This window comes from Castor canadensis, chromosome 13 (genome assembly GCF_047511655.1).
Source record: "Castor canadensis chromosome 13, mCasCan1.hap1v2, whole genome shotgun sequence".
In the NCBI taxonomy this organism is placed as follows: domain Eukaryota; kingdom Metazoa; phylum Chordata; class Mammalia; order Rodentia; family Castoridae; genus Castor; species Castor canadensis.
In genome coordinates, this window is record NC_133398.1 from 33,932,814 (window position 1) to 33,947,185 (window position 14,372).

Sequence of the window (14,372 nt, forward strand, 5' to 3'; positions counted from 1 at the left end):
GTAATGTCTGTGGGTAATTTTGAAAAAAGGGTCACTAATGGAGGGAAATAATTTTAAAATCTTATTTTAAAAAGATGAATCTGATAATGGTTTTACTGCTGGGAGGAGAAAAGGTCATGAACACAACAAAACACAGAAATAAATTGTAGCTTTTTAATAAATCATTAAAACTTATCAGAGAAACTATTTCAAGGCAGGCAGTTCATTTGCTAGGAACTGGCCACCTAGGCAACACTAAAATGATATGATGAAACTTACCTTGATGATGAGGCAGTTGTGGGTTTTTTTGATACCTGATCCTGTTTTTCTCCAAAATCCGTACTTTTAAATATGGTCATACTTACCTCATTTAAAAGAATTTACCATTTACTTATAACTTAAATAGGACAATCACTGAATATCATATCCCCCACCAATTAAAGAACTGCTTTACATAAGTAAAATACCAGTGTGTACATCATGTTCTATGCTAGTATTTATATGATCTATGTAGACATAAATCTGTGTCATTTATAATCTATACTCAGAGACACTTTCTAGATCAAATTAACCCAAAACAGTCCATGAAATAATCTACCCTTGGTTCCCTGATGAGAAATGCTTTTCAGCCCAAATGCTAAATATTTAAAGTGATCAGAACCCTTTTGTCTTTAAGTTTTTCACATGGGTCTTTCGTCCCCTTGCTTACCCCTTCCCTACCTACAGCAAAGCAGTTAATCATAAGCAGTCTAATTATAAACAATTGTTTTTATAGAGACTAGTAGATAAAAATATTTGCAAAATTTCTCATTTAAATCTAGGAGCTCTTCTGTACTATTAACAATCAATTCCTAATTACTATGTGTAGTTTAATGTAGATAATGACTTATTAAATTTTCAGAAAGCTGTGTATAGGGAGATGCAATGTATTTCAAAGTATACTGAGACTTAATTTCAAGAGATTAATCTGGAAGTTACAAAAGCCAGTAATAAAAAAGAAAAAACAACAACAAATAGGAAGTCTGAAAATGCCTGACAGGTTTAGGACTTATGTAAACAGTAACACTCAAGAAAGTTTTGTCTTCCCTTTCACCACTGGATTCTAAATGCAGAATTAAAATTAAAAACCAAATTTAGATTCATCATACTATTTTGGGTTTAACCCATACGAATACTAGAGTATTTAAAAAAATAAAAGTTTTCTTCTAATGACAAAAATAAACCTAATTTAGATCTCTCTGTTCTGTTTTATTCTTCTATATGTTTAAAATTGCTTCAGTAGGGAATCAGGGTTCCAAAAGCTTCACATGCAGTAAACAATGGAAAGAAGCCTGAGCAATAGGCATATGATACAAGAGATCATGAACACACACAAGACCTAATGAACAGTGTCCTAAGAAACTCATTCTTTCAAAAAACTGGTAAATATTCTACAATCTAATTATAGCTTAAATATGGGCACATGTAGAACCTATGGTTAAAATTAATGCAACAGAGATTAGGTTAGCTTCAAGGTGAAAGCTGCTACAGCCAGTTCTTCACTGTCTTCCCTATATTTCTCAAGTTAAAGTAGTCTTTGAAAGGTAGAGATAAGGCTTTTCCTCAAACATGGTCATAGCACTGAGTAATAAACATGTGACTTCAAAACAGGAAATACTTAGTTTTATCTTTTCCTCAATGACTGAAAGAACTGAAAAGAATATTATGAATAGACATTTTACTTGTTCTAGGGCACAAGGTGGCATTAAGGCTTTATAACAATTATAAGGGAAATGGCCTTTTCTACTCTCATTCAACAGAAGATGCCTCAGCTTAGATAAGCTCAAAGAGAATTCAGAACATAATAAACTATGCAACCAAGAATGGAGGACTTAAACTAACCTTTTTTTTTTGTACAATGCAGCAAACTGATACTTTATGTCAGAATTTTCAGGAGTAACACCTGTCATTTGGACATAACCCTCAATTTACCAAGTGCTTTCACACAAACATCTTGACTCACTTCAATTCCATAACAATCCAATAACATGTACTATTCATCACTTTTATTTTAAAGATGAAATAGCTCAAGCATGAGACATCAGCTAACTAACTGCCCAAAACCATAAATGATGTAGGCAAGTTTTTGCAAAGAGAGAAGCTTTCAGACAATATAGGCCTATAGTTCCTGATGAACTGTGAAATACATATAAAGTGGAAAAAGAGTAATTGTATTATTTATTTCATGTCTACATTTTAAAAGGCAAAATACTCTTGTTCAGACATCAATGTCACCTACACAGCAATGTCTTTAATCATCTAGGTGGGCTTGTGAACATGAGCTGCTTTGATTTCACTGGCTATAAATTTGGCAAATAACAGGCAGATCCAAGGGATTAAGTCAAGTGATCTGCAGCCACATAGCTTTCTGAAACTTTGGTCCTTGCTTATCATACTTAGGGACCAGAATAACTTACTTCCCCGCAAAAAACCAAAAACTTTTCTTTGAGAACCATTTGATTTGACTCAGATCAATGGAAAAATTCAAGAAAGGCCTAAAATGTCCTTTCAACCACTCTTGTCAAAGATGGTTATATCTTCAATACTCATGCTGCTCCATCTCAGCCTAACCTCTCACTGCCTCACTCCTACACTGTAGACCAGTATGGAATCCCTAAGGCTGTCTTAACAGATCTAGGATCCAGTGACACCTACATGTGTTCTAGCAGTTAGAGGAAGAATATACATACTGTCAAACTCTAAAGAAGAGGACTTCAGGGTGATGGAATCAGTTTCCCTATGATACTTAAATGACATGTACACACATCAATATGTGTATTAATTTCCTTAAAATATAGACATTTGTCATTATGTGAACTTTCCATACCATTAATGTCATTTTGTGCTTCAGAACTACACTATTTAGTAACAACTTGTTTTAATGTTCCTTATAAAATTAGTAAAGTTTTTGTTCCTTATCTTCATTTTATCCATGAATTGAGCTGTTACCTGAAGCTGATTTACAATTTTCAAAGGATATGTATCATATTTAAAAGTCCTAATACACCACTTTAAGTATTTTTATCAACAGTATGATTTATCTGTATTTCTTTTGTTTTTTTTTTTGTGTGTTTGTAAGACACAGTGTATCACTATGTAGCCCAGGCTGGCCTCCAACTCATGATCTTCCTGCCTCCACCTCCTAGGTATAGTGGCATGGGCCACCACACCTAGCTTCTGTTCTGCTATTTCTGATGAAGAAGAAATAGAAGTCCAAAGAGGTAATATAGTTTAGTCAAGGCCATAAAGCCAATCAATGACAAAGCTCATGTTGAAATCTAGATCTACTGATTTCTAGCTAAGTATCAAATTCCAAAATTACAAACTGCAGGGGGTAGGGACATTCCTTTCTGAGCCTCCTTACAAACCACATGCAAGAAAAAGCAGAAGACACTTCCCCTTCGGGTTTTTTTTTTTTTTTTCCAGTTATATTGTTTGTACTAAACTAACCAGTCAAGAGATAGACCAAGCTTTAAAGAACTTTATTAGGATCAAACCTGGAATACTGTTAACACTGCCCAAGTTTTAACAAGCTAGGCCAAATGGCTTAGCCAATACTGAAATAAATGAGTTATTTTTTTAAAATGCTTCTTGGGAAAAAGGTGAAACAATTACATTACCTGATCCAGACCCCGATGTTGTCATATCATAAATTAAATCTTTTAATGTAGTACCCTCTGAAATAAAAGGGCGATCTAATGAAGGATCCTCTTCATTTGGCACTCGATGGTGAATGACAGTGCGGTTATGGCAGATATAGACCATCAACATGAGTGAGATACAGACGAAGCAGACTGGTCCAGCAATGACAGCTGCCAGCTCGACAGGACCAAGGCCAGGTGATTGCTTCACTGAAAAAGGGCCTCAAATGAAATAAACATCAACAACAACAAAACACTATAGGTGGCACCCACATTTTCCTAATCCTCCTCATTTTCTATAAGTGGCCACTGCCACAATTTAAGTCACAGAACTTCACCATAGTTGCTCAAACCCAGAACAAGTGCATCACTCACTAACTCCCGGACATTAACCTAGAGTCTTTTGTATATGAATTATAGAAGCTCCTAACAAGTGTTGCCATGGGAGTGGCATTCTTCCATTAATTCTTCTAACATTAATATAGACTTCCCCATATTTTTGTATTTCTTTGATTATTATAGTAGGAATTTGGGACTTGGGGAAAGAAGCAAACTTCCATTTAACTTAGAACCTTAAAATTAATCCAGTCCTAAGAGCTGATGAAATAATCAAATTACTTGCTTTCAGGACCTTTTAAAGTGTAAACTACAAGTGATTTAAAAAATCTAGAAATCATAATTAATTTATACATAAAGATCATAAAGTGAAATTACAAAACAAAAACATCTAGGCTGAAATAGAAAAAAATAAATAAATCATCCAGACTGTATAGTGCTGCTTTCACTCCCTGCCCATAAAAGGCTGTTGATTGCTATCCTTTTTAGGAATAGGGGGCATGACTCAAGTGATAGAGCACTTGCCTCACAAGTGCAAGGCTGAATTCAAACCCCAGTACCACCAAAGGGGGGAGGAGAGGGACACTCTTTTAGGCATAACAGATCTCACTTAAAGTCTATTCTAGAACCACCTCCTATAACACCTATCCAGGAGTCAGGATCATAGCTACTCTTTAACAACTCTGTAACTATGAACACTTTCTGCCTCTACCTTGACCAAGTGGGCTAGATCTTTTCTACCATCCCTTCCAGTTCTGCAATCATAGTCAGAATCTAAGAGCGTTTCTTATGGTACCTAGGGAAAAACAAAACAAAACAAACGAAAGTATTATACAACAACTTACCAGTAGTTGGGAGCTCTATTTTATTGCAGTGGTCCTGATTGCAGCAATATGGTGTAGTAGTAACTCCACTTTTTGAAGAAGGTGCACATACAAATGGCCTATCTCGAGGAATTAGGTCAATTTCAGCTATGCACATGCTATTGTGTATAACTTTATCTGTAGTCTCTGTGACAGAGACAAAGCAGAGTCCATCTGTCACACAGGTAAAATTGTCTTTTGTACACAGGTGGCAAAAACACTGTAATGCTAGAAAAAGAGATAAGATTCTTTTAGAAAAAACATCTCAAGATTAAGTTTGAAATTACTAACATTTACTCTATTAATATATTCTTGATCCTAAATTTTTATTCACTGTTCAAAAAAACAAAGTCTTAATCATTCTTAGAACATAAAATTCTTTTGAGAGCCACATAAATATAAAGGCCCAAGGAAATATAGTAAAATTTGGACTCAGGCTTTCTCCTAAAAATGTTTTGATTCCAAGTATAGAAAAAAAATTATTACACAAAATTTCATGGAACTAAGGGAAGCATTTTCCTTCCCATTCAAAACAATGTGCATTTAAATTTTTAATGGTTTTACTTGTTCTTAAGCCCAAAACAATGGATTCACATATGCCCCCCACTGTGGAAATACGTGTGATAACACTACCACTGACTCACTGTTGGAAATGCCCTATCAGTGGATTTATGGTAATGGAGTAATGGATATACATTCATATTGAGCCAGATACTCTATTTATCTTTGTGCAAACCCTGAGAAAGACATATACCTTCTGGTTAGTATGGGGTTTCTCTCACTGAAATCAAACAGACTATACCAGTAACAATTCATATATGCTCCAATTACACAGGCAACAAAACTACACAAATAACTGGAGAAACACTAGCTCAAGTCCACCTGTATCATTTGATCTTTATGGCTCAACTGCAGAAATGACCCCTTTAGGGAAGTCTTCTAATTATCACCAACATCTTCCCATATATACAGATACTTACACACCCCTTCAGCCATACTTTCTCATGAAGTTAACAGCTCAGAATAACTGTTTTTAGTTTGTTTCTGTTCATGAGAATTTGTAAGCTCCTTGAGGCCAGAGGCCTGTATTAATCATTTCTGTAAATCTACCATCTAGCACTATGCCTGATACATACCAGCATTCAAAAAATGCTTGTTGAATATATGTCAGAATGGGCACTTATATTTCACTGTAGTATCATGAAGCTGCAAAGCATACACATGTCCTTAAATCTAATCAGGCTTTCTAATTACTCATTGGCAAGAGAAAAGGAAAAGCCCAGGTGTGTGGAATGGCCATCTATGAGACCAGGAAGGTCCAATGCATCCAGAAAAGAAGTAGCTAGGCAGACAGTAGACCAGAAGAACACTAACTACTCCCCAAATGACTAACTTACTGTAGAGGGACGTTAATGCAAAAGGCCTGAGCTGCTCAAACTGCACATTCCCAAGGGACTGGCCTTGACTGGCTCCTGTGAGATGAGCTCTGAGTCTTTGGAATATTCTGTTTAGAATGTTTTTATATGCTTGAGGCCTTAGGCCACTTGGTACTAATTTGACCAGTTTATGCTAACAATGTGATTCATAGTGCGTATCTATTTTTGCTGTTGGGGTAGGGGCAGAGAAGTTCCAGTAGCTGAAATCAGTAATATAAGCCTACATGCAAGCATACATGACTGTGATGGTTAAAACTGCATTATCAAGTTTACTGGATTCAGAGGCACCTAGAAGATCAGTAAAGTACACCTTCGGGTGTGTCTGAGGGTATCAAGAGAGGATTAAGACCACCTGAATGTGGGCAGCACCATCCCTGCAGGCTGGGACACATAGAATAAAAGGGGAAAGAGGGAAAAGCCAGTTGACACAGGCATGTTCATATTTCTTCCCTCTCTCCCTTCCTCTGTCCCTATTTCTCAACCCTCCCTCCCCTTTCTGGCTGCCATAATGTGAGCTGCCCTGCTCTGTCATACCCTCCCTGCCATGATGGACTGAAATCTCTAAAGCCATGAGCAAAATAAATCCTTCCTCCCTTAAGTTGTTTATGTCAGGTATTTTGTAACAGCAATGAAGTCTTACTTATCAGTTACTCTACCAAAAGCTTCATATAAAAATTAATAACTCAGGCAGATGTCAGTGGCTCACACCCGTAATCTTAACTACCTGGGAGGCTTGAGATCTAGGAGGATTGCGGTTTGAGGTCAGCCCAGGCAAATAGCTTGTAAGACTCCATCTCCAAAAGAACCATAGCAAAATGGACTGGAGCTGTGGCTCGAGTGATAAAGTGCCTGCTTTGGAACTGCAAAGCTGAGTTCAAATCCCAGTCCCACCAAAAGAAAAATAACTTATGGTCACTGTCCTTGAAGAGCTCCAAGCACTACCAACGGAGAACATTAGAACAGAATATGGTAACTGCTGTGTAAAAATTACCACTATTATTGGGTGCAGTGGCCCACAACTGTAATCCAGCTACTCAGGAGACAAAGATCAGAAGGAATGAGGTTTGAGGCCTGCTGGAACAAAAAGTTAGTGAGACCCACATCTTCATAAATAAGCCAGGTGTGGTGGTGCATGCCTATAATCCCAGCTACATGGGAAGTGTAGCAAGAAAACTACAGTGTGAGGCTGGCCTTGGACAAAAATGTGAGACACTACCTGAAAAATAACTAAAGCATAAAAGGGCTGAGGGTGTGGCTCAAATAGTACAGCACCTAGCTAGCAAGTGTGAGGTTCTTAGTTCAAACACTAGCACCAAATACCATCATCAATGCTCTCTCAGTTCTAATACCATCATGGCTGACCTAGGGTATGAGACAAAGCCTAAATAAACACTTGGTGTAACAATTAAGACTTACTAGGGCAAAAAACTTCTTAGCATTATGATGATAATGTCTTTTTATGACCTTGGTTTTTACATGTGTCTTTTCTGTCTGCCTGGTTTAAACTGACCTCTCTTTTGCCTCTCACCCTTTAAGACCTACTGAAACAAGACCTTCATATGTGCCCTACACCTCACCCCTTCAAATGACAAGTACTTCTTTCACTATGTCCCCACATCTTTCTGCATACCTTGAGGAGAGGCACAAATCAATCTATTTATAGTTTGTTAGTGTCTCTCACTACTAGAAAAGCACTATTAAAAAAGGCCATGTTGTTTTGTTTTGTATGTCTTTGAATTCTGGATCCTTTAAACAGTGACCAGAAAAATATTTGCTAAAACAGTGTTTCTCACACAAGAGATCACAAACTTATTGGGAAAGTTGGAGGAATCTAAGAATTGTGTATACATTTTCATCTCAAAGTTAACCTAAAAACAATGATAAACAATGTGGATCTGAGTAATCACCATCTAAGCAAGCACTGTCCCTAAGCTTTCCCTGCTGGTTCTTGCAGAAGTGTGACGCTTTCATTCCTGTCAAGTGGCACACTTTCTATATAGCAAGTTTCACAGTAACTGTAATAGAATAAAAGATAAAGGGAAAACCTGAATCACAGAAGCATAAGGCAATATGGGCATGATATAGCCAAACTAGTCTTAACAGCCAACCATATATGCACTACAATACATGAATCCTATCTTTATAGTACAGTTTGCAAACATTCATTAGTAGTAATGTGATTGTAAGTATTCAATGACATTTTTCCATTCTCACTTCCAGCAAAAATTGGTTTAGAAAACCATTTAATGAATATTTCAATAGTACAGTAATATTAACCCTACCTTCCCATGAACAAAACAACTGACATCTCATTAACTGGTATTTGAGGAATGCTAGCTAGCAAGTGTTTTAGTTAGGTATGAGGTCTCATTATCCTGAACTTACCAACAAAGCCCTGAAGTCATTAATACCATCTTGTACAACACTACTGATGAGAATAGGCACTTGCAGCTTTTACTTCACTGAAGTTAAAATACTGGAACAGATTTAAAACAGCATCAGTCCTAAGGCTTTTTTTTTCCCACCATAAAATCTAAACATCATCTGCCACAGTGAATAATTGTATTAATTTGATTTTTTTGTAGTTTTCTTTGTATTTAATTTGCAGATTTGGTTTATAGTGGTAGATGAATAAGAAACAAAGAATTTTATAACTACTTTCATGTCTGTACAATATAAGTAACATCATAAAAACACATTCTGTACTTTTCCTTTCAAAGAGGTCATCACATTATGGCAAACTTGAAAAAGTCAATGCTAAAGGGCTTCTCTTACTACTCTTTCAGTGAGAATCTGTAAGAACAGGTCACAAGACAAATATAATACAAAGCTTAACCAGGCAAGGCTTTATCTCTTGAGGGAAATTAAAAATTTTATTTTGCTACTCTAAATCAGAGTTGATTGAATACAAGACTGCTGCTTTAGGATATGGTAAAACAAAGGAAGTTAAAACAGGAATTTAAAGATGCCCACAGACACATGAGCTTTATTTCCCATTTCTTAAAACTCAAATGTACTTTATTAATTGATAGCTCTAGCTCCTGACTACCTCCCTTCCCTTTTATTAATCTAGGTTGTTGTTTTAATTTTCAAATGCTTGCATGGGGCAAAATTCCTATGTAAAGAAAAGGTATAAAATGACATATCCTTCCCATCACCCCAGAGCCCAAGTTCCATTCCCTACTCCACAGTGCTAAGCCATCACCTTGACTTCCATTTAATCCTGCAGTTATTCATTGGGCATATCAATATGCAAAGTGCTACCCAGTGTAGGGATGAAAAACAAAGGTATCTGCACTTAGGTAGTTCACTAGGATGGACGATCTCTAGATAGACACACAGATAGACAGCTCTCCTGCAACTAAAATTTAACTTAGTTTGATGCTTATTAAAATGTCTACACAAAGATTCCACTATGATTCAGCACTGAAAGAAAAAGCTAATAGTATGTTCACAGAAAAGTATCAGTCCCATACTTGTGAAATTCCCAAATATTGCAGAATAAATAAGAATTTTCAGTTTCTAGATCTTGATGTGATGTGAAAGACTATCAGAAACCAAACATCTAGCATGTCAACGAAAGTGACAGCAGTAAAATACAGCAGGACCCTTGGGGGTTATCTTCACTGTATTATAGTGCCAGGGGGATAAATCCCAAGTTGAGATCCTAGCTCTTGGTCACAACTATGAAAAAATACTATGATTACCCCATTTCAGTGTGTCTGAAGGTCACACAGGGAAACACTATCACTTCTATCTATTTCCAGGGCTACCTCAAGCCTGTACGCCTGTCTGGAGAAGTGGAGAGGTAGACAGCCAAGTATAGTATATGGAACAGACATTTCTATCAGCCTTTTTGAAGAAAAAAAAATTGCACTACAAACCTTCTCTTTCAGGGCCTGGAAGTAAATGTGTCTGTACAACTTACCCCTCTTTTTATGCAAATACTTCAATACTCTTTCCTTTTCCAACACTTGCTTATTTGCCCTTTCTAACCTTCCATCACTCATCTTTCCCAATCCAGAACTCTAATAAACAAACACCTTTCTGAAATTCACTAGGGATGTCCTTCCAGTTGAATTCAATGTGTTTTGATTTTCAGGATATGAAACACAGTGACATCCTCTATTAGCTGACATATTACACTTCCCTAATTTATTTAGCACACAGCCCTTTGCTTCAGCTCAAATCTATGTCTCTAAACTACCTGACTTTACACTTGTGCTCCAATTTCGTATCGTAACAACTCTACTAGGAAGGAAATATTCTCCTGGGCTTACCTATTAGTGCAAAGCTGACATCTTCAAAACCAAATACAGCATTGTTCCTGTAAGACCATGATTTTTAAAAAAGAACCTGAAAAGCCCCATAGGCTCCTTCTTAAACTTGGCAGTTTAAAAGGAAGAGGGAAGTGAAGACTTCTCTCAGCAAAGACCGAACTCCAATGTTTTCACCACTCTGACTTTGCTAATGATGACAATCATTTCCCTCACCCTGCCCACTACTGCAGTGAGAGCTTCCAAATATTACAAACAAGCATCAACAACAGGTAAAGGACCTAATATGCACAATGGCCTTTGTTCAGTCTGCTTAACTTTAGTTAATAAATAGCACAAGATCGCATCACTGTTGGCAAAGGTAAGTCAAGTCAGTACCTAACAAATCCTTTCAGGTGCTAATGTCCACCCTTTCTATCATCCAAACTACTTCTCTACTCCAGTTCTGAGTCATCCACCCTTTCTCTAATCCCAATGCATTCCATGCTCCTCTCTTAAGGAGACTCTCCTCCCTTTCCCACCTCTATAGTAAAGTATACCAAGTAGATTCTCTTTTTAAAAATATGCTGCTGCTGTGAAGTGGCTCAAGTGGTAGAGCTGCCTAGCAAGCATGAGATCCTGAGTTCAAACCCCAGTACTTAAAAAAAAAAAAAAAATGCTGCTTATCTCTGAAGACCAGGCTAAAACCCTGACTTACCTACTCCCTCCAGCATACTATCTTGGGTTTGCTCCTCAAAATACAAATGGTTATTTTTTCAACTCAACCCTCTTGGGGTTACCTTACAGCAGTAACGTCAAAGTGAGCTGTCAAAACACAGAGCGCTGTACCATGTAAAGTAAAATTTTCTTTAGTATGGATAACTGGATAACATTTTACCTCTAAACTGTATGGCTTCTGAATAAAAAATTGATTTTTTCCAGATAAATTCCATTTACTTCTAAAGAACTCAGGGAGCACTATTTGTAATTTAAGCAACATCTCATCATAGAACGGAAACACCCCTAAATTTCCAACCACTTATTCTCCCACAATACCTTCATTTTCCAGTCTCCTTGGCTCCAGTGAACTAATCAACACAATGCTAACTAGTATCAAAGAGGGTACCAAGTGTAGGCTATTCAATGGCAAAATGAGATTTAAGCAAAGGGACTACTTTCAAACACTTTAAATTAAAAATAAAATGAACTGCACAAGTACTAGATAAAGATCTGCTTAACAGTATTTACTGTTAACTGTACGGATGATAGTAGAGACAATGGAGGAAGAACTAGGTACAAAATCTCATAAATGTCCAAAATCCCACAAACATATTGAATGTATGTCATAGAATCAAAGAATTAAGCAAGGTCAGAAATTAAGGTTACCTTAGCCATGGAGATAAACACCTCCTGTTATCAGTGCAGCTACTGAGTCCATTTATGTTACTACGATACTAAATCATGACTTCAGGATGCAACAAATTTTGTTTCATAAAAAATCATTTCCTAACAGCTACAGCTTGTGCCTACAGTGAAATCCACTGCCTCAAAAGGTCATGATTTCATTTTTATTAAAGGTATTTAAGCAGAGGCTTAATGACCAACAGTTAAGAATGAAACACGGATATCCTATACTAAATCAAAAGATGGTCTAATTTGACAATGCTTACATTATTAAGATTCTACTATTTTACAAGTTACATCAAGTCACACATCCAAGTTTTCATTTTATGACCAATTCAATTTAGGTTCATGTCTTCCAAGTACAATTATAGCAATGCTCATTTTATAAATGTGAATTAATTTATTAAACTCCATTAAAGTTTGAGCATCTTCAGGCAAGAGTTGGGTTAGTGCTTTCTATATCTCTGTATCTGTAGGTCCTTGTTCAGTACCTGGTACCACAGAACAAACCCAGTATATATCCAAGTATCCAGTATACATCCAAGGAACATTCATTTGATATGAGAGGTTGCCATCACTAGATCCTTAATAAAATAGCTAACCAAGCAAATCTTCTCTTTTACCCTTTACTACCATCTTTTTTGAAGTCCTTTTCCTACCTTTCAGTGCTCTCCCTTCAACTACCCAAAATTCCCACTTAGGTCCTCTCTCAGGCCTACTTGATGTAATAATCTTATTATTATTTCTCCATGTAAACAGAAATTAAATTTGTTATTTATTCAAAAAACCAAATGAACACACCCTCTGACCCAGAAGGAATGCAGCCTACTGCGCATGTACAAAGTAGCTTATATACTATGTTACTAATTTCCAAATTCTTTACATTAGATTATTTCTAATCTTTCCTCTGTATCTAGCAATAGAACTGGCAAAGTAAAATGATAGTGCCACTATAAAATGGAAGACCATGCAGCCATTTAAAAGCCAAACTGATTTTTATGTATTAATGAAGACTGATTCCTTCTATACATTAAGTGAAAAAAATCAGATGATGTTGAACAGCGTATTTGATATATTAATATTTGTGATTTAATAAAAAAATGAGGAAAAACACATTTTTGCTTATATCCTGTAAATTACAAAGTATCTGTTAAGAAACAAAAGAGGTAACATTGGCTTCCAAGTAAAGGAACTGGGTGCCTAAAGAATAGGAGTGGAAAGAGACTTCACTTATATACCCATTTGTACTTTAGAAAAATGTGCAAACTTCAAAACTCCAAGTGTAATATACCTATTTGAAGTATAAAAAATTGAAATGCCTCTCTGTACTCTATCCTTTCCCCCATACTCCCTTCAAAACTCTAACTCTGCATATTCATTCTATTAGAGTATAGCTGCTTCATGCCAATTTCAAAACTTTGTTCTTTCTGAAAAATAATTTGCCAATATATACTAAGAGCCTTTGAAAAGTTTATACCTTTTAGTCCACTCATTCTACTTCTTAGAATTTAGTCTGAAGAAGTAAGATATGGGAGCAAAAATATAAGCACACAGATGTTCATTATAGTATTTTAAGGTTGAAAACCTGTATGAATGACAACGCAATGACAGTATAAATTATGATATAATCCTAAATGGAAGACTAAATAGCCATTAAAACATATTTTGAAAGCTCTTTTAAGCACAGAGAAATGGTCATATTACTAACTGAACAGTGAGCAGGAAATAAAGCTGTATCATTGTGATTCTGTCAAGTGACCTTAGATTTGTCCCACTTCAATGAATCAAGGGGTATACTAAGAGAGCTAGGATTTTTTTTTTCTTTATTTTTTTTTTTTTTGGCAGTAGTTAATTTTGAATTCAGGGCTGCTCTACCACTTAAGCCACCCTCAGCCAAGGGGGCATGTTAACACAGTAAGCAGATTAGTGCGCTCTGCTTTGCCCCAGGCCCTGAAAAGAAAACAGGAAACCTATTTCTGGTAGTGAGTGCTGAAAGAGTAACTAAATTTCTTATTTTCCCTCAATCTAAATGTGCTTTTACACAGTTATCAGATTTTAATTTGATTAGTTGGTATTGTAAGAATATAATGGATAAGCTCTGAGAATTCAAAAACAAAAACATTTATTTCAAATCTTATCTTTGTCAGCCAGGAACTAAGTAATCCTGTGGAAGTCGCTTAATAAAGTTGAGCCTAAACTTCAGCGTATTTCCTAAATTTATAACTGTGCCAATCACAGAAGGTTTGAGGGTTAAAACTAAAGACACCGCCCAGGACCTAATAAAGTAACCAAAATTTGCCTTGTGCACTCATTCTGCAAGTATTTCTTTAGAACACCTCCTACATGTCAGTGCCCATTCTAGATGCTGGACAGAATCATAGCTAACCTTTAGACAGCTCTAGGAAGCAACAATGACAT

At 36.3% G+C, this 14,372-nt stretch overlaps 1 protein-coding gene across 3 annotated transcripts in view; it reads right to left on the minus strand.

Annotated features, from left to right (window-relative positions):
- The window catches only part of Tgfbr1 (transforming growth factor beta receptor 1), a 47,505-nt gene that overhangs the window by 18,559 nt on the left and 14,574 nt on the right, over positions 1-14,372 (minus strand). For 2 of the 3 annotated variants that reach the window (XM_074051388.1, XM_074051390.1), the window contains exons 2-3: positions 4,841-5,086; positions 3,639-3,881 (exon numbers count right to left, since the gene is read on the minus strand). In XM_074051388.1, the coding sequence (XP_073907489.1) occupies positions 3,639-3,881; positions 4,841-5,086 (489 nt within the window). The remainder of the gene's footprint in view (positions 1-3,638; positions 3,882-4,840; positions 5,087-14,372) is intronic. The other variant, XM_074051389.1, reaches the window with a different exon arrangement.